This window comes from Nycticebus coucang, chromosome 8 (assembly GCF_027406575.1).
Source record: "Nycticebus coucang isolate mNycCou1 chromosome 8, mNycCou1.pri, whole genome shotgun sequence".
In the NCBI taxonomy this organism is placed as follows: domain Eukaryota; kingdom Metazoa; phylum Chordata; class Mammalia; order Primates; family Lorisidae; genus Nycticebus; species Nycticebus coucang.
Genome location: NC_069787.1, coordinates 97,601,961 through 97,626,693, shown reverse-complemented (window position 1 = coordinate 97,626,693; position 24,733 = coordinate 97,601,961). Strand labels below are relative to the sequence as shown.

The window sequence follows — 24,733 nt, the reverse complement described above, 5'->3', positions numbered from 1 at the left end:
CAGAAGCCCTGCCCCATTTGGAGTTCCCCTAGTCCAAAGAGGAAGATTGAGCTGTGCCCAACACCCACTCCCTCAGGTGACTCAGTTCCAGAGTAGCCTGGGGGCTAATTTACCAAACCTTCATATGTGCCAGGCCCACACTGGGCATAGGAGCATAGTGTTAATGGAGAAGAGCCAGGCACCTGCCCACTAAGCCCCCCTGCAGTGATAGTGGAAGTCCTGATGGATAGTACTTGACCCGGCTGGTGGAAGTCCTGGTGGATGGTACTTGACCCTGCTGCGTGTGTACTGACCAAGCTAGAGAAAGTTTCTCAAAGGTCGTCTGAGACCTGTCATTGGGAGAAATGGACCAGGGATAAAGGTAGGACAGGCCTAATTCAGTCTGTGGGATCACCCCCTCACCCTACCAGTCAATGGCTCAGAGGCTATTATTTTATTTTATTATTTTATTTATTTATTTATTTATTTTTTGCAGTTTTTGGCCAGGGTTGGGTTTGAACCTGCCACCTCCAGCATATGGGGCCGGTGCCCTACCCCTTTGAGCCATAGGCGCCACCCTATTATTTTATTTTAGTAGAGTCTTTCTCTGTCATCCAGGCCTGAAGCATAGTCATAGCCACTGCAGGCTCAAACTCCTGGACCAAGCAATTCTCCTCCCTCAGCTTAAGACTATTGGTGGGTACAACCAAGCCCAGCTTCAGAGGCTTTTTTGTTTGTTTGTTTTTGAGACAGAGTATCACTTTGTTGCCCTCAGTATGTCACAGCTCACAGCAACCTCCAACTCCTGGGCTTAGGCGATTCTCTTGCCTCAGCCTCCCAAGCAGCTGGGACTACAGGCACCCACTGCAATGCCCAGCTATTTTTTTGTTACAGTTTGGCCAGGGCCAGGTTCAAACCCGCCACTCTTCGTATATGGGGCCGGCACCCTACCCACTGAGCCATAGGCGCCACTCAGCTTCACAGGCTTTTAAAGTTTGTAATTGGAAGCAATAAAGCAAACACTCTTTATTCTCCAACCTACTGTCTTTGGTCTCCTGGAGAGTGTGAAAGACCTGTTCTTTTTTTACAGAAGTTCTGGGCAACCAGATGTTACAGGTTGTCTATTGCCCAGATTAGCCATTTCACATTTTCAGAGCCATATGGAGCCCTATGACAACCTCATCCTTCTTATTCCAACGTAGCTTGAGTGTTCCTTCAGTGCCACCAGGTTCCTCTGGATCCCAAGATTCCTGAGTGCCCCTGCTCTTTTTTTTTTCCTAAGACAGAGTCTCAAGCTGTCACCCTGGGTAGAGTGCTATGGCATCATAGCTCACAGCAACCTCCAAGTCGGGCTCAAGCGATCCTCTGGCCTCAGTTTTTCTTTTTTCTTTCTTTTCTTTTCTTTTTTCTTTTTTATTTTTTTTTGCAGTTTTTGGCTGGGGCTGGGTTTGAACCCACCACCTCCAGCATATGGGGCCGGCACTGTACTCCGTTGAGCCACAGGTGCCGCCCCGAGTGCCCCTGCTCTTGCCTGGATCCTAAGCCTGCCACTCTTAGTTTACTCCCTCGTTTGGCTGAAGCATAGCCTTCAACTTTCTAAAAAAGGATGATTGGGAGGCAATTCCCTGGGTCCTTGCAAGTCTTAAAGGGTTTCTATTCTCCCTTTTGTTTTGACTGATATTTGGGCTCACATCTCTGACCACTCTGGTTCATTGTCTTTTGGCTGCTATTGATGCTAATCCAGTGCCCTTCTCATTCTTAGACCTTTGGATTGGCCTGTGTTTGCCTTTTTTTTCTCTCCAGAAGCTTCCAGGCTGTTCTGCCTCTGGTGTCTACAAATGCTGGTGAGATCACTGGAGGCAATCCGTCTTCATTACTGGGATGGACCCTCCCTGGGGTCATGTGACCTCTCACTTGCCAGCCACCCTTTTCCTGACATCCTTCTTCTAACTGCTCAGATGTATTCAAGCCTGCCCCCTCCTGGCTGGAGGCCTCTTCTCAGCTCATTCATCAACACCTGAGAGATGGAAGGTGGAGGAGCAAGCCTAAAAAAGGGAAAAGGAGAAAACGTTTTTTTGGAGACAGAGCCTCAAGCTGTCGTCCTGGGTAGAGTGCAATGGCATCACAGCTCACAGCAACCTCCAACTCTTGGGCTCAAGCGATTCTCCTGCCTCCGCCTCCCAAGTAGCTGGGACTACAGGCACCCGCCACAACGCTCTGCCATTTTTTGGTTGCAGCCGTCATTGTTGTTTGGCAGGCCCGGGCTGGATTCGAACCCGCCAGCTCAGGTATTTGTGGCTGACGCCTTAGCCGCTTGAGCCACAGGCGCCAAGCCAGAAAAAACTTTTTATCCATTTTCTTTGTTTATTTGTTTTGAGACAGAGTCTCACTGGGTAGAGTGCCATGGCTTCATAGCTCACAGCAACCTCAAACTCTTGGGCTTGAGCAAATCCTCTTGCCTCAGCCTCCAGGAGTAGGCCGTTATTGGACTATTGGTTTTATTGAGAGCTCTCCTCTATAAAAGGGAAATCAATTCCTTTTTTTGAAACTAGTTATGTTATTTGTATCAAGTTATAGTTTGTTGTTTGTATTTTGGCTGTGATGGTGGGTTTTTCTTTTCTTTCTTTCTTTTTTTTTTTTTTTTTGTAGAGACAGAGTCTCACTTTATCACCCTTGGTAGAATGCCATGGGTCACACAGCTCACAGCAACCTCCAACTCCTGGCCTCAGCCTCCTGAGTAGCTGGAACTACAGGCACCTGCCACATTGCCTGGATATTTTTTTGTTGCAATTTGGCTGGGGCCGGATTTGAACCTGCCACCCTCGATATATGGGGCCAGCACCCTACCCAGTGAGCCACAGGCGCTGCCCAATGGTGGGTTTTTCCTACATACTTTTAATTAATTTTATTTTATTTTTTAGTTGTTTTTTTTTTTTTTTTTTTTTTTGAGACAGTCTCACTCTGTTGTCCTGGCTAGCATGAAAGTGACATCAGCCTACAACACAGCAACTTCAAATTCCTGGGCTCAAGTGATTTTCCTCTCTCAGCATCCAGAGTGGCTGAGCCTATTGCCCAGCACCAGGCGTGGCCAATTTTTCTGGGGTTTTGTAGAGATGGGGTCTATTGATCAGGCTGGTCTTGATCTCCTGGCCTCAAAGGATCCTACTGTCTTGGCCTCTCAAAGTCCTGGGATTATCGGCATAAACCACTGCAACCAGCCCCAACTTCTTCAGCAAAAGTAACAAAAGTTCTTGGGCACACGTCTATCATGTAACCTCGACCAAACCTTACCTATCTTCTTTGTAAGACAGAGACAATAACACCTACCTCAGAAGAAAAATATATGTGCCCTAGGGGCAGCGCCTGTGGCTCAGTGGGTAGGGCACTGGCCCCATATACCAAGGGTGGCGGGTTCGACCTGGCCCCAGCCAAACTGCAACAACAACAACAACAACAAAATAGCCGGGCGTTGTGGCGGGCACCTGTAGTCCCAGCTACTGGGGAGGTTGAGGCAAGAGAATAACCTAAGCCCAGGAGTTGGAAGTTGCTGTGAGCTGTAACACCACAGTACTCTACCCAGGACAATAAAGTGAGACTGTCTCTTAAAAAAAGTGCCCGACATGTAGTAAATGTGCAACACAAAGAATCTAATGGTTCCTTTGTATATTTACTTGGCACTTTTGACCACTTGTCAATGTTGGACTCTGTTCTGGTCATGGGGGATAGAGCAGGGACAAACAACTAGCTACTGGTGAAGGGAAAACAATAGACAAATATGTAAATATATGTCAGGTAGTAAAAAAAGCACAGAGAATGATGCAGGGAAAGCATCAGCCAAGTAACAGAGGAGACCTGCAATTAACGTAGTAACATCAAACAGGGAAATGAGCACAGTAAGCTGTTGCTTCAATTTGTCAAATTGCTCATTTACGTTGGCCAAAAAAATCTTTCAGTAAAGCAATCTTTAAACCAGAAACAAACAAAAAAAAAAAGTAGTACCATCAATGACTTTTACCTGGCATGACTTTATTTTAATTTTTCATTAACCTGGTTAATCTCTGTTTTTAAACGGTCAAAGCTTTTCTTTTTTTTTTGAGACAGAGTCTCACTGTGTTGCCCTGGGTAGAGTGCTATGGTGTCACAGCTCACAGCAACTTCAAACTCTTAGGCTTAAGCGATTCTCTTGCCTCAGCCTCCCAAGTAGCTGAGACTACAGGCACCTGCCACAACACCCGGCTATTTTTTGGTTGTAGTTGTCATTGTTGTTTGGCAGACCTGGGCTTTATTTGAACCCACCAGCTCCGGTGTATGTGGCTGGCACCCTAGCTGCTGAGTTACAGGCGTCAAGCCAAGGTCAAAGCTCTTAAGCTTCTGTGGAATCACCAATTGCTCTTCCCTGTAGGTGGCTAGGTCTGAGAGTTGATATAACCAACAGTCCTGCTCTGGTAGGGCTCAGAGTGGGGGGCCTTTTCTATGAACTGTTGTCCCAAAGGCAAGCTGCAGGGCCTCATAGCAGTTTTATTTTTCATTGTGTACGCTGGAATGACAGTGGTGAGAGACCACACAGGCCCAGTCCTCAGCATATGCACAGGAAGATAAACAAGAAAACTCTTCAATTTGGAGTGTGCTGGACTCTTGGGTTGAGAAACTCAAGGTTTGGGGGTCATAAATGGGATCAGATACGAAGCAAGCCACACAATTCATTCATCATGTCTCAGCAAGCCTAGCCCAAAAAGGTGGCCTCCTTGCCAATCTCCCCAGTCATAGTCCCTGGACAGGCTCTGATTGAGCCAACTGGGGTCATATACTCATCCATGTCTCACTGTGGCCTAGAAGATATAATATATTGATTGGCAGACAGCAGCAGGCTGGCACTGAAGCCAGGAGGGCACAGCTATTGGATATAGAGACAAGAGTTCATTAGCAATTGGGAAGTTCATCAGACTCACCAAGCTCTGGCCTCTTTCAACCTCTGAGCCTTTGCCTATGCAGTTCCCTCTTCTCAGAAAACTTTTGCCTTCACTTGGCTGGGTGGCTCTGTTCTCCCTTTAGGTTTCTGCCCAAGTTTCTCCTCCTCCTGGAAGCCCCTCACATTTTCTTTTTTCTTTTCTTTTTTTTTTTTTTTTTTTTTGAGACAGAGCCTCAAGCTGTCGCCCTGGGTAGAGTGCCATGCGTCACAGCTCACAGCAACCTCCAACTCCTGGGCCTCCCAAGTAGCTGGGACTACAGGTGCCCGCCACAACGCCCAGCTATTTTTTCGTTGTAGTCGTCATTGTTGTTCAGCAGGCCCGAGCTGGATTCCAACCTGACAGCTCTGGTGTATGTGGCTAGCGCCTTAGCCGCTTGAGCTACAAGCGCTGAGCCCTTCACATTTTCTGTATAGGGCCCTGGGCACCACAGATACTGTTCATTTACTTGGCTGCCTGCTAGAGGTGGGTCTGGGCTCACATCAGGAGGGCAAGGCCTGGCGGCTATGACTACCCCGAGGTGCCAGTGCCCTTAGGGAGGAGCTCAGGAAACGTCCCCTGGAGACGGTATGGCGCATACTGCACATGCGTGCGCCCATCCACACCCAGCCAGACCCCCTTCCGGGTCACAAACCTGAATACCCATGGATCCGTCCCGCCCGCAAACCCATACATGGCCTGGGGCCCACAGACTGTCACGCGCGCTGGCACAGATGCACCCCACCCACTGACCACCAGGATCAGGACGCACACACACGCGCGAGTATGCCCACGCACGTTCAGCCACCCGCAAGCCCCTAACTCAGCCACAGAAGAACAAAGAGGCGTGTGTACACACAGATCAGACCCGGACCAAGACCGGCACGGCGCGCACGCGCGGACCCGAGTCTCTGTCCCTACCGGCCTAGCCTATTGGGGGCGGGGCGTCGCTGGGGGCGGGTCTTGCGGCACCGCCCGGGAAGCTGCGCGAGGCTCGGCAGGAGCCGAAACATCCTCCTCCTCTTGGTCCAGGCGAGCGGAGCGGAGCCAGGACCAAGTGGAGGGCACCAACAGAGCGGGCCGAGCGGAACGCAAAGCCATGGCACATCAGACGGGCATCCATGGTGAGGGCGACGGCTGGCGAGCATAGGACCCAGGGTCTCGGCTTTCAGCTGCACCCTCTGCCCGTCTGTCGGCCCTTCCCTCCTCTCCGCACCAGCCAGGGGAAGCTTCCTGTTCTCTTGCAGTCGCGGGTCGCCTGGGCTGGGCATATCTGGGGGAGTATGGATTTGCTGTGCGTAGCTGAGAGTGGGTGTATGTGTACGTACACAGCTTGAGTGGAAGTATCTACGTGCCCACCTGAGGGTGCGTATGTCTCTGTGCTCATCTGTGTATTTTTGTTCCTTTCGGGGGCGGGTGTCCTCGGATGTGTACATCTGGGGGAGTGTATACGCGGGTGCACATGTCTTCTGCGTACAGTCCTGTGTGGGCACATCTGGTTATGACTTGCTTGTGCACATCTAGGGTCATTCATGCACATGCACTAGGGGTGTTTGGACACTGGGTAGGTTGCATAGAACCATCTTTAGACATCAGTATTTCATGGCAATGGGAACATGTCTGTGGGTGTTTGTGCGTGTGCATAATTGGGGCACATCTCAGTGTGCATTTGTTGCCATGGATGCATGTGGCAGATGTATCTGTGTGACTTGTATGGGCTTGGGTATATATGTGTGTGGGTTGGGGGGGGGGGTCTTGACCTTTTCCCAGGATCCTCATAAACTCTCTCTGGCTAGGCTGAGGAAAAACTGGAACAGGACTCTCTGATTGGGTTGGGGAGAATCACCAATCTGACCTTGACCTCTGATCTCCCTCCTGTGACCTGAGTCTGCCCCAGTCTGGGGTGCCTGCTGGAGGTGGGTCTGTCCAACTCTAGGCTGGAGACAGGGAAGAGGGTCCAGATACAGGGTTTGTAAGGAAGGGTCCTGGCCCTAGAGAATCCAGGCCAGCTCCGATCCCACCTCCACATCCCCACAAAGCTTCACCAGCCCAGAGTATCACACACATACTCTCCCCCATGGATCCCAGTTTCCTCCTTGGACAGGCTAGGAGAGAAGGAATGGTCTGGAGCTAGGCGCTCTGACTCTATCAGGGCCTCAGTGTCCCATCTATCAGTGATCTGGGAGAGCTGCCTGGCCTGTGGGGAAGGCCCAGGATGGTTGCCCAGACAGCCTGGTACGTTTGGCCATCAGCCACTCCTCACCAGGATCTCCTGTCTGGGGCCACCACCATCGACCTGCCTGACTACCTGCCTGACCGCAAGCAATCCGGTCAGGTGGTTATGGCTGCTTGGTGGCTAGACTGCCCAAGGAGGGTTTCCCTAACCCTGCTTCCACCCATCACCCCTTGAGGATCAGAGAAGGCAGGGGCCTGGGTCAGGGCCAACCTCCCACCAGGGCCAGCTTCTCTCAGGAGGATCTGAAGGGTAGGCTTCATGACAGCCCCACAGGCAGGAGCTGTGCCTGACCTGCCCCTTCCTTCCTTTTGTGTGGTCATAACCACTGCTGCCAAGCCTGCAGGAGGGAGGAGGTAGTTAATTTTCCCTGTGGCTGGGGCCCTGCCTGTGGCTGGGAGCCCTGCCTCACTCCCTCATTTCTCATACAGTGAGACAGGTTTACCTAAGAGGTTACTGGGGACTGGGATGGCCCCCAGCCCTCCTTCTACCTCGGAGCAGCACACTCCTACACATTTCTGCCCTGGAGAATTGGCAGGGAGAGCTTACCAAGGAAGACCAGGTGTCAGCCCTGTCCTGACCATAGGTGTGGATCTGCTGACTGAGCAGAGCAGGGGAGGGACCTGTAACCTGAGGCTCACTGGAGTTGGGGGAGTGGGCACAGTGGGGGTGCTTGTTCATGAATCTTTGATGGCAGAGGCTCATATGTCCCAGGCTTGGCCTCTGGATTATTGATGGCAGCTGGGGAGGCATCAGGGATGGGGGGAGGGATGTCTCTTCCTCTGGTGGGGTGTCAGTTTGCCCTGGTAACACCAGAAGGGGCCTGTGCACTTCTCCCATGGGGGAACTTCTTGGCTTCCCACCTGGAAGGTCTAAGCAGGTAGAAGAGCAGCTTAGCACATCCTACCCCAATGTTGTTACAGTAAAAAGAATTAACTGTTATTAATAGAAGCCCCACTACCAAGCATTTTCTTCCTTTTATTCCTCACTACAGCCCTGTGGAGTTTGGGGATGTTATCCCTGTGGAAGTTCAAAGAGGTCAGGGTCACCCAGCTAAGGGAGAGGTGGAGCCCCAGAGGCCAGGCTTGGGATCCGCTGATGGAAAGTTCTGTCCTGGCCCAGTGGAACTATATCCCCCTGCCTACAATTCCATGTTATGTTTTTCTGAGCCCTCAGTTGATCTCCTGCCCCCCTAGTAGCCTTGGATGGTGGTCTCAGGTTCATGGTCACCCTGCAAGGGGGGCGCCTGAGGACATGACCAGAGTTTGTTTTCCTAAAGGGCCCCCACCCCCACCCCTGGGCTGCCCAGTCCTGGCCCTATAAATATTCTCTGACCTAAGCACCTCCAGTTGTGTTCTTGCTGGAATTCTCCTGACCCCTGCGCAACTTCAAGGTCATGCTGGCCTAGCCTTGCTCACCCAGAGACCCAAGCAGGGACCTATCTCATTTGGACCTTGGTTTTCCTATATAGAGGTGTATCCTCCTGGTCGGTCTGTGATTTCCCATGATCCTAGCCTCTGCACTTGGGTCCTTGGTCACTGGCTGTCATCTTCCAGCTCTGTGGCCCAAGGACCAGGATGGAGTCTCTGGGGAGCCATTCCTCCTCTAGGAAGCCTTCCCCAACTTGAGGGTTGAGGGCTCCTTGTCCCCAGGCAGGCCTATGTCACGCTAGCAGTGGCTCCTCAGGGCCTCTCAGGGTCAGGCTGCCTGGCTGGTGGGCTGGGGAAGGATGACTATGCATGTGCACATGTGCACGTCTGTGTGTTTCTGTGTACACTTTGTACATCCTCTTGCCTGCACATGTCTTAGCCAAGCTGTGCAGTTGTCTGCCTGTATGTTTGCTAGCAACCTGGGGACTGTGTGTGTCCATTATGTTTGACCATCTGAGTGAGTGCTCACATATGAAGGTGTTTTGTACTTATTTCCTTCCTCTGTGACACATGCGTGGTCTGTGTTACATTCATACGTGCTGGATTGAACACTTTGTGTGTGTGTGAATGGACATGATGTTCCATGTGCAGTGGGAGCATTTGTCTCTGTGTTCTTTTGTCTGTGGATATGACAGTGCTGAGAGTGTCCCATGCCAGTCCAGTATGGGCCTTTCTGGGGGGTAAGGGACAAGTGGGGGCCATTCCCTCTGTGGCTAGCCTGGGTTGCCCCAGAGCCCCTTTCCCATCTTTGGGTGGACTGTCCCATCCCTGCCTACCCCGCCTGTCACCAGATCTCTTTCAGCCAGCAAGCCACTTGCCTGCCACCTCTGCTGGCTAAATTTGGGAGCTTGTGTGCAGTGGCTGTCTCAGGTTCCCAGTCACATGGGGGACCATATTTAACTTGGTTCCCAGCTCGGCCACCAGACCCCGCAAGACAAAGCAGGTCCCAAAACTTGTCTCTGCCCACACTGCCTACTTATCCCCCACCATGTTTCTTGTTCTTATAGCCACAGATGAGCTAAAGGAATTCTTTGCCAAGGCTCGGGCTGGCTCTATCCGGCTCATCAAAGTTGTCATTGAGGATGGTGAGTACCCCCTATGGGCTAGGGCATAGGCTGGGGTTGGACCCATCTGCCTCTGGGGTGGGAGAAGGTAGGTGCTGGCCATCTAGCCACCTCAGGACCTCCATTTCCCTATCTGGGAATGGGAATGAGGTTGCTCCAAAGAGGAGCCTCACAGGGGAGCACTGGGGGTAGGCACAATTGTCATTCCTATTTTTTTTTTTTTTTTTTTGAGACAGAGTCTCACTTTGTCGCCCTCAGTAGAGTACCATGGCGTCACAGCTTACAGCAATATCCAACTCTTGGGCTTAGGCGATTCTCTTGCCTCAGCCTCCCGAGTAGTTGGGACTATAGGCATCCACCACAACGCCCGGCTATTTTTTGTTGCGGTTTGGTTGGGGCCAGGTTGAAACCCGCCACCCTCACTGAGCCACCCTATGAGCTGTGACGTCAGCTACCCACTGAGCCACTGGCGCTGCCCTGTTACTCCTTTTATATAGGGCAGGAAACCAGAGCTGGAGTCACAGAGAATCCCATCCTGGGGTATTGCCCACCCTCCCTAGTGGCTGCGTGGATACTGAGTTGGGTCTAGTCAGGAAGGAGTAAGTGAGTCCCGGCTCTGCCTGAATGGCCAGTGCCACCCACTTCCTGTGGTTGCCAGCCTGGTCTGGTGAGACCAAAGGAGGTTCCTGAACCCTTCCCTTGAGAAATGCCCCCATAATAAGGAGAAGGGATTTGTGTCTAGCTTATTCTGAGAGCAGGAAGGGAGGATTCCAGGCTTAGCTGGGCCTTAGCCTGGATGCTGAGGACCTTGTTTGGGGGCAGTGCTGGGGGTACAGGGGCTTGATGAGACAGAGGATTAGCCTGAGGCCGGGTTGGAGGATTGGGGTAGAAGACTCCTCCCTACTTCCCTCCATGCCAAAAGACTGTCCCTGGAGGTGAGGGGGGGACACAGGTCTCTCAGCCATTCTTGGTAACCATGCTTTAGTAGACCTTCAAGTGGCTCCTTGGGTGGGCTTGGTGCTCAGCTGGCTTTTCACATTTTGAGTTGGCTCAAAGCAGGGTCTGCCCAGATCCCAGGCTTTAGTGCCATAGCTATATTAGGCTTCGTCCAGGGCCCCCCAATTCAGATGCCCTCAGAGGCTGGGTAGGGGGTCACCATGGCAGGTTATGAGTGACAACTCCTAGAGCAACAGGCCACAGCCTCCCCCCATTTAAAGAGGCAGTTTGCCAGTCCTCAGCTCTCCCTTTTGACTTTCAGATAAGATATCCACTTGCCTATGAATTTTTTTTTTTTTTTTTTTTTTAGAGACAGAGTCTCACTTTGTCACCCTCAGTAGAGTACTATAGCATCACAGCTCACAGCAACCTCAGACTCTTGGGCTTAGGTAATTCTCTTGCCTCAGCCTCATGAGTAGCTGGGAATACAGGCGCCCGCCACAATGCCCGGCTTTTTTTTTCCTGCCCGGCTATTTTTTTGTTGCAGTTTGGCCGGGGCTGGGTTTGACCCCACCTCCCTTGGTATATAGGGCCAGTGCCCTACTCACTGAGCCACAGGCGCTGCCCATGCCTGTGAATTTTTTTTTTTTTTTTGCAGTTTTTGGCTAGAGCTGGGTTTGAACCCACCACCTCTGGCATATGGGGCCAGTGCCTTACTCCATTGAGCCACAGGCCCTGCCCCATGCCTGTGAATTTTAAGCAGGAGGAATCTCTAGTCAGGTTCTTATCCCAGTTCTGCATTATAGTTATTGGGGTGTCTGGAAGGCAGCCACTATCCATCTCCAACTGAGTATGGCCTCACTACGGCCCCACTATGGCCCCAGTATGGCCAGAGATCCTGATTTTTCTAGAGAAGCTGTGAATTATACTTTTTGTTTGTTTGTTTTTGAGACAGAGTCTCACCATGTTGCCCTCAGTAGAGCACTGTGACGTCACAGCTCACAGCAACCTCAAACTCCTGGGCTCAAGCGATTCTCTTGCCTCAGCCTCCCAAGTAGCTGGGACTGCAGGCACCTGCCACAACGGCTGGCTATTTTTTTGTTGCAATTTGCATTGTTGTTTAGCTGGCCCTGGCCGGGTTCGAACCCGTCATCCTCGGTGGATGTGGCCGGTACCGTAACCACTGTGCTATGGGTGCCGAGCCAAGAATTGTACTTCTTATATAAAGTTTCCAGTTTGAAAATGTTAGCAGCAAATTAAATGATGTTGACAGTGCTGTGGGGGTGGCTCAGCCTGTGACTGCTGGTTTTCAACCCTGATCCCATCTGCATTCTGGGTGGGCAAGTAAGGAGGCCAAGGCCCATAGAGAGGCAGCTGGACTGGTGGATCTGGCATGCTGGGGCGCTCAAGCAGCTGAGCCTCCACCCCTATCAGAAAGGCCTGGTGACCAGGTGCCAGGATCCCCTGGCCGGGCTTATTACCCCTTTGACCCAGTTCTTCCTCCAGCCTAGGCCTCTGTACATTGGGTCAGTGTTGGTGCCCAGTTCAGGTCCCAGCCTACAGGTGTAGCCTGTAGATCAAGTGTGTGCCTAGGCTGATGCCCCATTCAGCCACTCTGTACCAGCCAATGCAGGCCTGTTGGGCCCAGGTATTAAGAAGCTGGCTGCTTTTGGTTTATGATTTTTGGGGAAGGGGCTATAGCTGGTGGGGTGACTGTAGGACACTTGTTTGCGCAGAGTCTGGGAGAAGCTCCTGCCTCCCTTTCCTAGATGCTTTTTGTCTTTGCAAGTGTCTCTGACCTGGGCTGTGACACTGCCTCCCTTAGCATGTTTGTCCTGAGAAGGGTCTGGAGCCCTGGGCCGAGGGAGGTGGGAGCAGGAGGTGGCACTGTGAGGACTGTGCTATGAGCAGCTGGGCTGGTAGGGTGGGGTCTAAGGAAGCACCTAGGTATGTGGGTATCCTAGAGGGGCTTCACTGTTGGTGGCTGTGGCATATGGCTGCTTATCTTCATGTGACTGTTTATGTTGGTGATCTGTGCACTTGTGCGTGTGCTGGGGACGTGTGGAAGGACCAACCTCTTGCCTGTAGCTTTGTGCCCTCCTTTACTCACTGATTCAAGCACACAGGCCATCTTTTGGGGCATGGGGGGCTCCAGGGAAGGCAGGGTGAGGTGGCCAGCAGATCTGAGCTAGCTCAGAAAGCCACAGCAAGGACAGAAGCCACCATCAGAGATAATGGCGGGAAATGGCTACTTTCCAGCTTACCCAGCCTTTGCCCCCAGAGCAGCTCGTGCTGGGTGCCTCGCAAGAGCCAGTGGGCCGCTGGGACCAGGACTACGACAGGGCTGTGCTGCCGCTGCTAGATGCTCAGCAGCCCTGCTACCTGCTGTACCGCCTTGACTCGCAGAATGCACAGGGTTTCGAGTGGCTCTTCCTGGCTTGGTCGCCTGATAATTCCCCTGTGAGTCCTGGGGACCCTCCCTAACCCCCAGCTCAGGAGCAGTGGGGACTGGGGAAGGCCTGGTCTTAGGGAGTCTTTATGGGGGGGTGGGGGGACAAAAGCCTGCCTCAGGGAGTCTGAGGGAAGAGATATCAGGTCCTGTCATAGAGATGGGGAGTGGGCCCTGAGCTTAGAGCCTGGATCCCTAGTAGTCCCATGGCATCAGGCTGGCTCCCGGAGTGTGAGACCTTAGGCTGGACAAGGTGTGCCCATGAGGTGAGTGCCACCCTACCACATCCTGCACCCTGTGCTGTACCCTCTGTGGGTCTGCAGGCACAGGGAGAAGATGGTCCCCTGGAGGCTCCCGCCTGCTCCTGGAGAGGCAGCCCTGCCCAGAGGGCTCTCATAGTTTGGTTCTGCCCTTTCAGGTGCGGCTAAAGATGCTGTATGCGGCCACACGGGCCACAGTGAAAAAGGAGTTTGGAGGTGGCCACATCAAGGATGAGCTCTTCGGGACTGTGAAGGTAGCTCGCAACCCAGGACTCCTTGGGCTATGGTTGTGGGTCCACAGAGGGTGGGGTGGGGCATTGTGCAGGGTTGTAGAGCAAGCCAGTGCCAGGTTGGAGTAAGATGGGGAGGGCTGGTTGAGCCCAGGGGCTGCAGACTGGGGTGGTCAGTGGGCTTCCTCTTGCCTACCCTGAGGTTCTCATTTGTGTCTTTGCATCTGCCCCCCAGGATGACCTCTCCTTTGCAGGGTATCAGAAGCACGTGTCATCCTGTGCAGCACCTGCCCCGCTGACCTCAGCTGAGAGAGAGCTTCAGCAGATCCGCATCAATGAGGTGGGTGTGCTGGGCAGGGTGGGCAGAAGTCCGACAGAGGCCTTGCTGGGAGAGCTGATGCTCCCTCACTATCCCCCACCCCTAGGTGAAGACAGAACTCAGCGTGGAAAGCAAGCAGCAGACGCTGCAGGGCCTCGCCTTCCCCCTGCAGCCTGGGGCCCAGCGGGCACTCCAGCAGCTCCAGCAGAAGGTCATCAACTACGTCCAGTTGGTGGGTGTCTGTCTCCTGCCCAGCCATACACACACACACGGCAGCCACCCTACCCCACCCCCACCCTCCCCCACCTGCAGCCTGCTCACACGCAGGCTCCCTCAGCCCTGGGCCCCTTCCTGTCCCGACTGCCTTTGCAGCCGCCTTCACCACCCTTCTCCTAGCAGGTACTTCTGCCCCAGTGCTCTAGGCTCCCCCCTTTCAAGCAGAATGGCTGTGCCTTCCAAGTGGCTCCCCCAGAGGCCTTGCTAGGATGGGCTGACCTGACAGTGGTACCTCACTGAGGCCGAGATCCTCCACGCCATCCATCCACTGCCCTTGGTGGGAGTTGCTTCTCCAGCAGAGCCTTGAAAGGGGCAGATGGGGACTAAGCCTAGGAGTGGTCTCATCAGAGGGACCCCATAGAGGGATGACTGTTAGGGAGAGTCCTGGAAAAGAGAGGTTACAAACAGGGGGTTACAAATAGGCTCCTGCCTGCCAGCCAGTCGTATGTTGGGGGTTCTTATAGGGAGAGTGGACCTGGGCCCTCTCCTACCCAGTGCCCTTTTTTTGCTGTTGGCAGAAGCTGGACCTGGAGCGGGAGACCATTGACCTGGTGCATACAGAGCCCACTGATGTGGCCCAGCTGCCCTCACGAGTACCCCGAGATACTGCTCGGTACCACTTCTTCCTTTACAAGCACACTCACGAGGGTGACCTCCTTGAGTCTGTGGGTGAGTGGCCATTGTGGGGCTCCCAGGCCTGCGGCTGGGTAGGGGCAGGACTGATCTATAGCTGGATGGGCCTACTCTGGGGGTGAAGGTCAGCAGGTCACCAGGCCTGCCCAGGCCCACCTCCCCTCCCTGTGCCTGCTCCCCCCAGTGTTCATCTACTCGATGCCGGGGTACAAGTGCAGCATCAAGGAGCGCATGCTCTACTCCAGCTGCAAGAGCCACCTCCTCGACTCCGTGGAACAGGACTTCCAGCTGGAGATCTCCAAGAAGGTGGGCACTCATCCCCAGTGCCCTGTCACCTGTGTTGATCATGGCCCAAGGGACAACCTGAGGCCCAAGGGACAACATGCTTTGCCCAAGGCTGCCCAGCTGATTGGTGACACAGATAAGCCCAAGCTCTGGCCACCAGTGTTTCTTCCTTTCCCCAACTCCAGGGCAAGAAGAGGGTGACCCGGGCAAGCAGAATCCAGGCTTTGTTCCTTGGGGTGGCATTCAGCTAGGATTTGAGGGGAGAACCCAGAGCCAGTGTGTGAGAGATCAAGGGGTGCCCCAGGAGTGGGGGTTACCAAGGATGGTATGTGTTGGGGCCCCACCATTTGGGTGACCACTGCCTTACTTCATGCAGATTGAGATTGGTGATGGGGCAGAGCTGACAGCCGAGTTCCTCTATGACGAGGTACACCCCAAGCAACATGCCTTCAAGCAGGCCTTCGCCAAGCCCAAGGGCCCAGGGGGCAAGCGGGGCCACAAGCGCCTCATCCGTGGTCCGGGCGAGAATGGGGATGACAGCTAGGTGACTGGACCTAAGCTAGGCCAGTGTGTGGACTGTGGGGCTGCCCACACTGCCACTTCTGGCCACCTCCCTCCTTTCCAGCCTGGATTCCAGGGAAGTGCTGCCTGTGGGGTAGGAGGGCTGGTGGCTGAACACACTTGCAGCTTCTAAGGGCCACAGTGCTGGAGTTTTGTGACCCTTCTATATTGCTGTCTCTGCCTGTCATCTCTGCACCCAGGGTGTCTGGGTGCCCAGCCTGGCTGGTTCAAAGGAACTGGATGGGGGGCCTGATGTGAACCTGGCCTCTAAGGGAACTGAGACTAGGGTTCCAACACATCCCTGAAGCCTTTGGCCATAAGGCCTGGGGTCACTGCAGGACAGGATGGTTAAATGCTGTATTTTCTAAAGAATAAAATATTTTTAAATCAAAAGTGAGCCTGACCTTGAGAGACCACATATGGCCCTGGGAAGCGGGCAGTGTTGTGCATACAATGGCCCTCTCATGCCTCAGAAGGGGACTGTTGACCTGGTTGGTAGAGCCCTAGCAGTCCTGGCTGCAGGTGTGTGGGAGGCTGTGACTGTGTGTGAGGGCACAGGCCTTACCCAGGTCTCCTGGTTGACAGGGCCCTGCTCAGGAGCAGCCACACCTCCACTGTGATATTGGATCTGGGTATACTTGTTTCCTATAGTTGCTGTAACAAATTACCACACACTTAGTGGCTTAAAAGAAACCCACAATTTCTTTTACAGTTCTGAGGGCCAGAAGTCTAAAAATGAGTCTTACATGGCCAAAATGAAGGTTTTAGCAGTTCTAGTTCCTCCTGGAGGCCTGGAGAGAGTCCACTTCCTTGCCCTTGCCAGCTTCTAGAGGCCGCCTGCGTTCTTTGGCTGTGGCCCCTTCTCCCATCTCCCATCTTCAAAGCCAGAGGTGTCTTCTCTGATTCTACTTCCCTCTGCTTTCATGGTCTCATGGCTTTCTTCTCTCGTTAAATCTCTCTCTCTCTCTCTCTCTATATATATATATATATTTTTTTTTTTTTTAGAGATAGAGTCTCACTTTGTCATCCTCGGTAGAGTGCCATAGCATCAGAGCTCACAGCAACCTCCAGCTCCTGGGCTTAGGTGATTGTCCTGCCTCAGCCTCCCTAGCAGTTGGGACTATAGGTGCCCGTCATCAACACCTGGCTATTTTTTTGCTGCAGTTTGGCTGGGGCTGGGTTGAACCCATCACCCTTGGCATATGGGGCTGGCACCCTACTCACTGAGCCACAGGCACTGCCCCTTTCCATATATTTTTAATTAATTAATTTTGAGAAGGTTTCTCACTTCGTCACCCTGGGTTGAGTGTTACGGTGTCATAGCTCAAAAGCAACCTCAACCTCTTGGGCTCAAGTGATCCTCCTGCCTCAGCCTCCTCAGTAGCTGAGACTAGTCACCTGCCACAATGCCCAGCTGGTTTTTCTATTTTTATTTTATTTTTTGAGACAGAGTCTCACTTTGTTGCCCTCGGTAGAGTGATGTGGTGTCATAGCTCACAGCAACCTCAAACTTTTGGGCTCAAGTGATTCTCTTGCCTCAGTCTCCCAAGTAGCTGGGACTACAGGTGTCTGCCACAATGCCCAGCTATTTTTAGAGATGGGGTCTTGCTCTTGATCAGGCTGAGCTCAGGCAATCCACCCACCTCTGCCTGGGTGCTAGGATTACAGGTGTGAGCCACTGTGCCCAGCCTGGTTTTTCTTTTTTCTTTTCTTTTTTTTTGTGTGTGAGACAGAGTCTCACTTTGTCACCCTTGGTAGAGTGCTACGGCATCACAGCTCACAGCAACCTCAAACTCTTGGGCTTAAGTGATGCTCTTGCCTCAGCCTCTCAAGTAGCTGGGACTACAGGCGCCTGCCACAACACCCAGCTATTTTTTGGTTGCAGTTGTCATTGTCATTTGGCCAGTCTGGATTCCAACTCGCCAGCTCCCATGTATGTGGCTGGTGCCTCAGGTGCTGAGCTGGTTTTTCTATTTTTAATGGAGATGGGGTCTAACTTGTGCTCAGACTGGTCTCAGACTCCTGAGTTCAAGCAATCTACCCTCCTGGGTCTCCCAGAGTGCTAGGATTACAGGCATGAGCCACCGTGTCCAGCTCTCTCTGTCTCTATTTTGGAAGAGACACTTGTGATTACCTTCATCTCCCCCACCCCTGGCAACCTACCCATCTCAAGATCTTTAAGTTAATTACATCAGCAAAATCCCTTTCACATGAGGTCTCATGTTCACAGGCTCAGGACATTAGGACAAATATCTCCACATGGATCATGCAGCTGACCACACTGGTTCCCAGCTTCCATGGGCCTGAGGCCGTGGTGGGTGTTTCTGTGGACATCTGAATCTTGATGTCTTCAGTCCACGTGTGTCCAGACTTTTCTGTCAGCTCACTGGCCTCTGCAGTGCTTGCTTCCCTACCCCTAGGGAAGAGGCAGGGAAGTTGCTGAGTGTGGGCATCTGGGTCTCTGGTCTCAGGGACTCTGGGGAACTCTTCCTTGGGCCTGTGGGTTCAGCAGGACCCAGAGCTTTAATGTGTGCCTCTGAGAAGTGGATAGAGGGGGTGAATGGCAATTCCTCTCACCCTCAGTGGGCAGGGGTGCTGAATGGGCCCTCTTTGTCCTGGCTCAGAGCAGCGTCCTGTCCCTGGGGCCTTTCCTTGCCCCTACTAAAGGCCCTAGAGGTGTAGGGAAGAGAGTTGGGATCCTAGGCAGGACCCAGACGATGCCTATCCTTGCCCAGCTCAGTCTTGCCCCAGGGGAGGGGGGAGGCAGACAACCCCATCACTCCACACTAGTGAGCTAGCAGGATGCCTGGCACCATGAAGCCTGCCTACTGTGACACCCACCCAAAGGTGGGCCTCAGAAGAGCTAAGTAGCAGATTATAGCCCTGCCTCCTCCCCACAGCAGATCCATGTGTTCAGTCTTCACTCAGCAATACCCTCCCTGTGCCTGCTTAGGGCTGAGTGCTGGTGAGCCACAGATTCAGCAAATATTGAGCACCTACTATGTGCTGGGCACTGCTCTGAGCCCTGGCAAACAACAAATCTCTGCCCTTAAGAAGCTGGCATTCCATGAGTGGTGCCTGTGGCTCAGTGAGTAGGGCACTGGCTCCATGTACCAAGAGTGGCGGGTTCGAGCCCGGCCCCAGCCAAACTGCAACAACAAAATGGTTGGGCGTTGTGGCAGGCGCCTGTGGTACCAGCTGCTCGGGAGGCTGAGACAAGAGAATTTTGCCTAGGCCCAAGAGCAGGAGGTTGCTGGGAGCTGTGATGCTACAGCACTCTACCGAGGGTGAGAAAGTGACACTCTGTCTCTAAAAAAAATAGCTGGCATTCCAGCAGGAAAATGAGACACTCTACCATAAACCATGAGAAATCAATGTTATGGTATGTCAGCAGTTGAAAAAATGTTATGATGGAGAAAAATGGAGTAGGCAAAGCGCTCAGGAATGCCAGATCTGGTGGAGGGGCATTATAAAAAGATGAGAGGAGGCACCATTGAGTGGGTGACATGGGGACAGAAACTTAAAGGAGGGGCCTGGGTGAGAACCTGGGAAAAGCGCTCCTAGGCAGAGGGAGCAGCATGCCTGGGGGTGTTCAAGCAACAGTAAGTAGGCCCGAGTAAGACACATCAGGGAATCAGTGGGAGGCAGATGCGATAGGACCTTGTTGGCCATTATGTGGATGGTGGCTTTGATTTCAGAGATGGCTGTGGAGGGCTCTGAGCAGAGGAGGGACCCAGTGCAACAGGGGCGATTTGAGTAGGCTGAGGGTAAAGAGCAGGACAGGGCAGCCAGGAGGCAGCAGTGTCTGCACAGGAGGCCAGCCAATGGCTGCTCAAACCAGCCACCAACTCATGGACATGGGCAGTGAGCAGATTCTGTAGCTGGAGCCAGCAGAACTCACTGAGGTCCTGTCCCAGGCACCCTGGGTCTTTGAGTACTGTGAGTTCTGATCACTGGGACAGAGGGGCGTGGAAAGAGCCAACTGGGGAGGATTAGCAGGGACCCCGCTGGGCCATGTGTGCCCACCCTCCAGGAGACCTGGAAATGCAGAGGAGGAGGGCCTGTTCCCAGAAAGGGTTGCAAGGTTGTGGTGGCTGCAAGGCAGGTGCAGCCTCAGCCTCTGCTCAATTTGTCCCCTATTTCCACACTTGAGATCCCAGAGCTCTGGGGATGGCACTGCAGAGGGCAAGGGAACCACTGTCCTGAGAGTCCCAACTGTGGGCAGGACTGAGGCATGAGGGTGAAGAATCTTCTTGGGATGGGAGAAAGCCTGGAAGGGGGTTCCCCAATCTCTCACTGCCTGTAGGCTGAGCTCTGGGCTTTAGTTCCTCCCCAGACTTCCCAGAGGACAGGTGTGAGGCCCTCACAGGATGCAGGCTGTCTGAGAGGGGAGTGGAAAGAGGAAGGGGTGAAGGGACTATCCCTGCCTCTGCCATCTGACTATGCAAATGGCCTCTGACCCTCCATGGGCAGGGTGGAGTTGAGGGTAGAAGCGACTAGGCTGTTATAAATTCTCACTTCCTCTGTTCTCTGAGCTGCTGCTGCTCCTGAGGAAAGGGACGCTGCAGTGCTCTGAGTGTGAAGCATCCATCAATTTCAGCTTCTGCTCAGCTTACCAGCCAGACCCTACCTAGATTGCAGAAGACCCTACTCTCCATCATGGTAGGACAGCAGCTCTCAGCCTCCTGGAGAAGGATTTAGTTTAGAAAGGGGTGGGCAGAGAGGTGGGCTTGGCAGCTGCAGGAAACAGTGAAAGGGGCTGTGACTCACATGCCCCTGGGGACACTCACTGAAGCTGAAGACATCCAGAGCAGAAGCTCTGAGCAGTGAGACCAAAGCCATTGAGGGCATGGGGAAGCTGAGGCTAGAGGCAATGGCAGGGCTGGGGCTACATGCCCAGGTGTGCACGCCTGGGTCTGGGCTCTGTTTGGCCCCTTGCTGGCACCCTGCCCATCTGTTTCTAGCCATAGCAGGTTGAGGGCTCTCCAGTTGGGTGAGGTGGGCAAAGACTGAGAGAGATGTGTGCAGTGAGACTCTCATTTCTGTTGGTTTTGGCCAAAGAGAGAGGGAGAGATTGGAGGAGACTGAGGGAAGCTGATGGAGGGCAGAGAGGGGATTTTGGAGTGGCTGGAGGGAAGGGAGTCAGCTGTCACCTTATTGGAGGAAAGAGAAATGGCATCTGAGAAGAGGAAGTGGAGGCTGGCCTGTTGGCCTCCTTGACTGGGCCCTCCTATTCAGGTGGGGTTTGGTAATGAGTAAAAGCTCCAAATCATGATTCTGGATTCCAGGTCTTAGTCCTAGTTCTGAGTTCTAATTCTGAGTCAGAGGCTGGGTCTGAGAATGATCTCGGTTTTTCCAAGAGCCTTGGGGCAGGGAGGGGGCTCAGCTGCCAGGGAAGAACCTCTGTGGAGTGGGCTTGGATAGATGGGCAGAAGTCCTGCTGGATAGCCCCCAAGAAGTGGGTGTAAAGTGGATCAGGGAGCTGGACACTCACACAGTCACCATTCCCAACAGGGTTCCTGCCGTGGTGCCCTGCACCCGCTGTTTCTCCTGGTGCAGGCCAAGGCACTGGGTGTGGCCCTGGCGCTGGGTACCCTACCTGCCTTCCTACCCTGTGAGCTCCAGCACCACGGCCTGGTGAATTGCAATTGGCTTTTCCTGAAATCTGTGCCCCACTTCTCTGCGACAGCACCCCGTGACAACATCACCAGTCTTTCCTTGTCTTCCAACCGCATCCACCACCTCCATGACTCTGACTTTGTCCACCTGTCCAACCTGCGGCATCTCAATCTCAAGTGGAACTGCCCACCAGCCAGCCTCAGCCCCATGCACTTCCCCTGCCATATGACTATCGAACCCAACACCTTCTTGGCTGTGCCTACCCTGGAGGATCTAAACTTGAGCTACAACAGCATCACAACTGTGCCCGCCCTGCCCAAATCCCTTGTGTCCCTGTCCCTGAGCCGCACTAACATCCTGGTGCTGGACACCACCAGCTTCACTGGCCTGCATGCCCTGCGCTTTCTATACATGGATGGCAATTGCTATTACAAGAACCCTTGCAGGGAGGCACTGGAGGTGGCCCCAGGGGCCCTCCTTGGCCTGCGTAACCTCACTCACCTGTCACTCAAGTACAACAACCTCACAGTGGTACCCCGCAACCTACCCCCCAGCCTTGAGTATCTGCTGTTGTCCTACAACCACATTGTCAAATGGGGGCCCAGGGACTTGGCCAATCTGACTTCCCTGCGTGTGCTTGATGTAGGTGGGAACTGCCGCCGGTGTGACCACGCCCGCAATCCCTGCATGGAGTGCCCTCATGGCTTCCCCCAGCTACATCCTCATACTTTCAGCCACCTCAGCCATCTTGAAGGTCTGGTGTTGAAGGACAGTTCTCTCTTGAGTCTTAACATCACATGGTTCCATGGCCTGGGCAACCTCACAGTGCTGGACCTGAGTGAGAACTTCCTCTATAGCTCCATCACCAAAACCAATGCCTTCCAGGGCCTGGCTCGGCTGCGCAAGCTCAACCTGTCCTTCAATTACCGAAAGGGGGTATCCTTTGCCTACCTGCAGCTGGCACCCTCCTTTGGGAACCTGACCTCATTGCAGGAGCTGGACATGCATGGCATCTTTTTCCGCTCGCTCAATGAGACTTCCCTCAGGCCGCTAGCCCAGCTGCCCATGCTCCAGATTCTGCGTCTGCAGATGAACTTCATCAACCAGGCCCAGCTCAGCATCTTTGGGGCCTTCCCTAACCTGCACTATGTGGATCTGTCAGACAACCGCATCAGTGGAGCATCCAAGCTGGTGGCCACCACAGGGAAGGCAGATGGTAAGGAGAAGCTCTGGCTGCAGCCTGGGGACCTTGTTTCAGCCCCAGTGGATGCTCCCAGCATTGAGGACTTCATGCCCAACTGCAGCAACCTCAACTTCACGTTGGACCTCTCACGTAACAATCTGGTGACAATCCAGCCGGAAATGTTTGCCGGACTCTCGCACCTCCAGTGCCTGAGCTTGAGCAACAACTGCATCTCACAGGCAGTCAATGGGTCTCAGTTCCAGCCACTGCCCATGCTGCAGGTGCTAGACCTATCTCATAATAAGCTGGACCTGTACCACGAGCGCTCGTTCACAGAGCTAAAACTGCTGGAGGCCCTGGACCTCAGCTACAACAGCCAGCCCTTCAGCATGCAGGGTGTGGGCCACAACTTCAGCTTCGTGGCCCACCTGCTCTCCCTGCGCTACCTCAGCCTGGCACACAATGATATCCACAGCCGTGTGTCCCAGCGGCTGTGCAGCAACTCGCTGCAAGCCCTAGACTTCAGTGGCAATGCTCTGAACCGTATGTGGGCTGAGGGAGACCTCTACCTCCACTTCTTCCAAGGCCTGAAACGCCTGGAGTGGTTGGACTTGTCCCAGAATCGCTTGCATACCCTCCTTCCCGGCACCCTGGGCAATCTCCCCAAGACCCTGAGGCTGCTACGTCTCCGTAACAATTACCTGGCCTTCTTCATGTGGAGCAACCTGACCCTCCTGCCCAAGCTGGAAGTACTGGACTTGGCAGGAAACCAGCTGAAGGCCCTGACCAATGGCAGCCTGCCTGAGGCCACCCAGCTGCGGAAGCTGGATCTCAGCAGCAACAGCATCAGCTTCGTGGCCCCTGGCTTCTTCGCCCTGGCTGTGAAGCTGAAGGAGGTCAACCTCAGTGCAAATGCCCTCAAGACGGTGGAGTCCTTCTGGTTTGGACACATGGCAAGTAACCTGACAATACTAGATGTGAGTGCCAACCCTCTGCACTGCGCATGTGGGGCAGCCTTCCTGGACTTCTTGCTGGAGGTGCAGGCAGCTGTGCCCGGTCTGCCCAGCCAGGTGAAGTGTGGCAGTCCAGGCCAGCTCCAGGGCCGCAGCATCTTCGCACAGGATCTACGACTCTGCCTGGATGAGGCCCTCTCCTGGGACTGTTTTGGTTTCTCACTGCTGGCTGTGGCTCTAGGCCTGGCTGTGCCCATGCTGCACCACCTCTGTGGCTGGGACCTCTGGTACTGCTTCCACTTGTGCCTGGCCTGGCTTCCCTGGCGGGGGCGGCGACAAACTGAGAATGCCCTGCCCTATGATGCCTTCGTGGTCTTCGACAAGGCACAGAGTGCTGTGGCCGACTGGGTGTACAATGAACTGCGGGGGCGGCTGGAGGAACGCCAGGGGCGCCGGGCACTCCGCCTGTGCCTGGAGGAGCGCGACTGGCTGCCTGGCAAGTCGCTCTTCGAGAACCTGTGGGCCTCAGTCTATGGCAGCCGTAAGACGCTGTTTGTTCTGGCCCACACGGACCGGGTCAGTGGCCTCTTGCGCACTAGCTTCTTGCTGGCCCAGCAGCGCCTGCTGGAGGACCGCAAGGATGTCGTGGTGCTGGTGATCCTGAGCCCCGATGCTCGCCGCTCCCGCTATGTGCGGCTGCGTCAGCGTCTCTGCCGCCAGAGTGTCCTCCTCTGGCCCCACCAGCCCAACGGTCAGGGCAGCTTCTGGGCCCAGCTGGGCATAGCCCTGACCAGGGACAACCGCCACTTTTATAACCAGAACTTCTGCCAGGGACCAACGGCTGAATAGCCCTGAGCCACAGTTCTGCCCAGCCCTCCACTTTTAAATGCCTCACCTCTCTTTCCTTGCTCTGCAGCTTCACAGCTGTGCCTACCCTGCCACCACTAACCCCCCCTCCCTGACCTGCCATAGAGCAGGCACTCATAAATGCTGTTGAAGGCCAGATGGCTAACCTTGAACTCACTTGGGGTGTGGGTGGGAAGAGGGAGGGGGAGAATTCTCCAGGCCTCCATAAAATGAGGAGGGACAAGAGGTGGGGGTGGATGGGAATTGCCATAAAGACAACACAAAGGGGTTGGCGCCTGTGGCTCCAGTGGCTAAGGCGCCAGCCATATACACCTGAGCTGGTGGGTTCGAATCCAGCCTGGGCCCGCCAAACAACAATGACAGCTGCAACCAAAAAATAGCCGGGTGTTGTGGTGGGCGCCTGTAGTCCCGGCTACTTGGGAGGCAGAGGCAGGAGAATCGTTTCAGCCCAGGAGCTAGAGGTTGCTGTGAGCTGTGATGCCACGCACTCTACCCAGAGTGACAGCTTGA

The 24,733-nt window shown here is 53.9% G+C and overlaps 1 protein-coding gene across 4 annotated transcripts; it reads left to right on the top strand.

Moving 5' to 3' along the window:
• Positions 1-5,629: 5,629 nt before the first annotated feature.
• Positions 5,630-24,351, top strand: LOC128592152 (twinfilin-2). Of its 4 annotated transcripts, none has more exons than XM_053600006.1 (9): positions 5,630-6,049; positions 9,596-9,673; positions 12,870-13,048; positions 13,456-13,551; positions 13,763-13,867; positions 13,953-14,078; positions 14,641-14,791; positions 14,940-15,061; positions 21,116-24,351. In XM_053600006.1, the coding sequence occupies exons 1-9, from the start codon at positions 6,025-6,027 to the stop codon at positions 24,203-24,205; spliced, it is 3,972 nt and encodes a 1,323-aa protein (XP_053455981.1). In that variant the 5' UTR covers positions 5,630-6,024; the 3' UTR covers positions 24,206-24,351. The 4 variants fall into 4 exon arrangements, with proteins under 4 accessions (XP_053455981.1, XP_053455980.1, XP_053455978.1 ...); XM_053600005.1 differs by lacking the exon at positions 21,116-24,351 and adding an exon at positions 15,417-15,994 and having other exon boundaries at positions 5,866-6,049; XM_053600003.1 differs by lacking the exons at positions 5,630-6,049; positions 9,596-9,673; positions 12,870-13,048; ... (3 more) ...; positions 14,641-14,791; positions 14,940-15,061 and adding an exon at positions 17,836-17,915.
• The last annotated feature ends 382 nt before the right edge of the window (positions 24,352-24,733 follow it).

Bases quoted from the DNA above. Each gene is read 5' to 3' on its own strand.
- LOC128592152 (XM_053600006.1), top strand. From the start codon at position 6,025: ATGGCACATCAGACGGGCATCCATG. The intron at 6,050-9,595 runs GTGAGGGCGACG...TTGTTCTTATAG, and splicing joins ACATCAGACGGGCATCCATG to CCACAGATGAGCTAAAGGAA. The intron at 9,674-12,869 runs GTGAGTACCCCC...CTTTGCCCCCAG, and splicing joins CAAAGTTGTCATTGAGGATG to AGCAGCTCGTGCTGGGTGCC.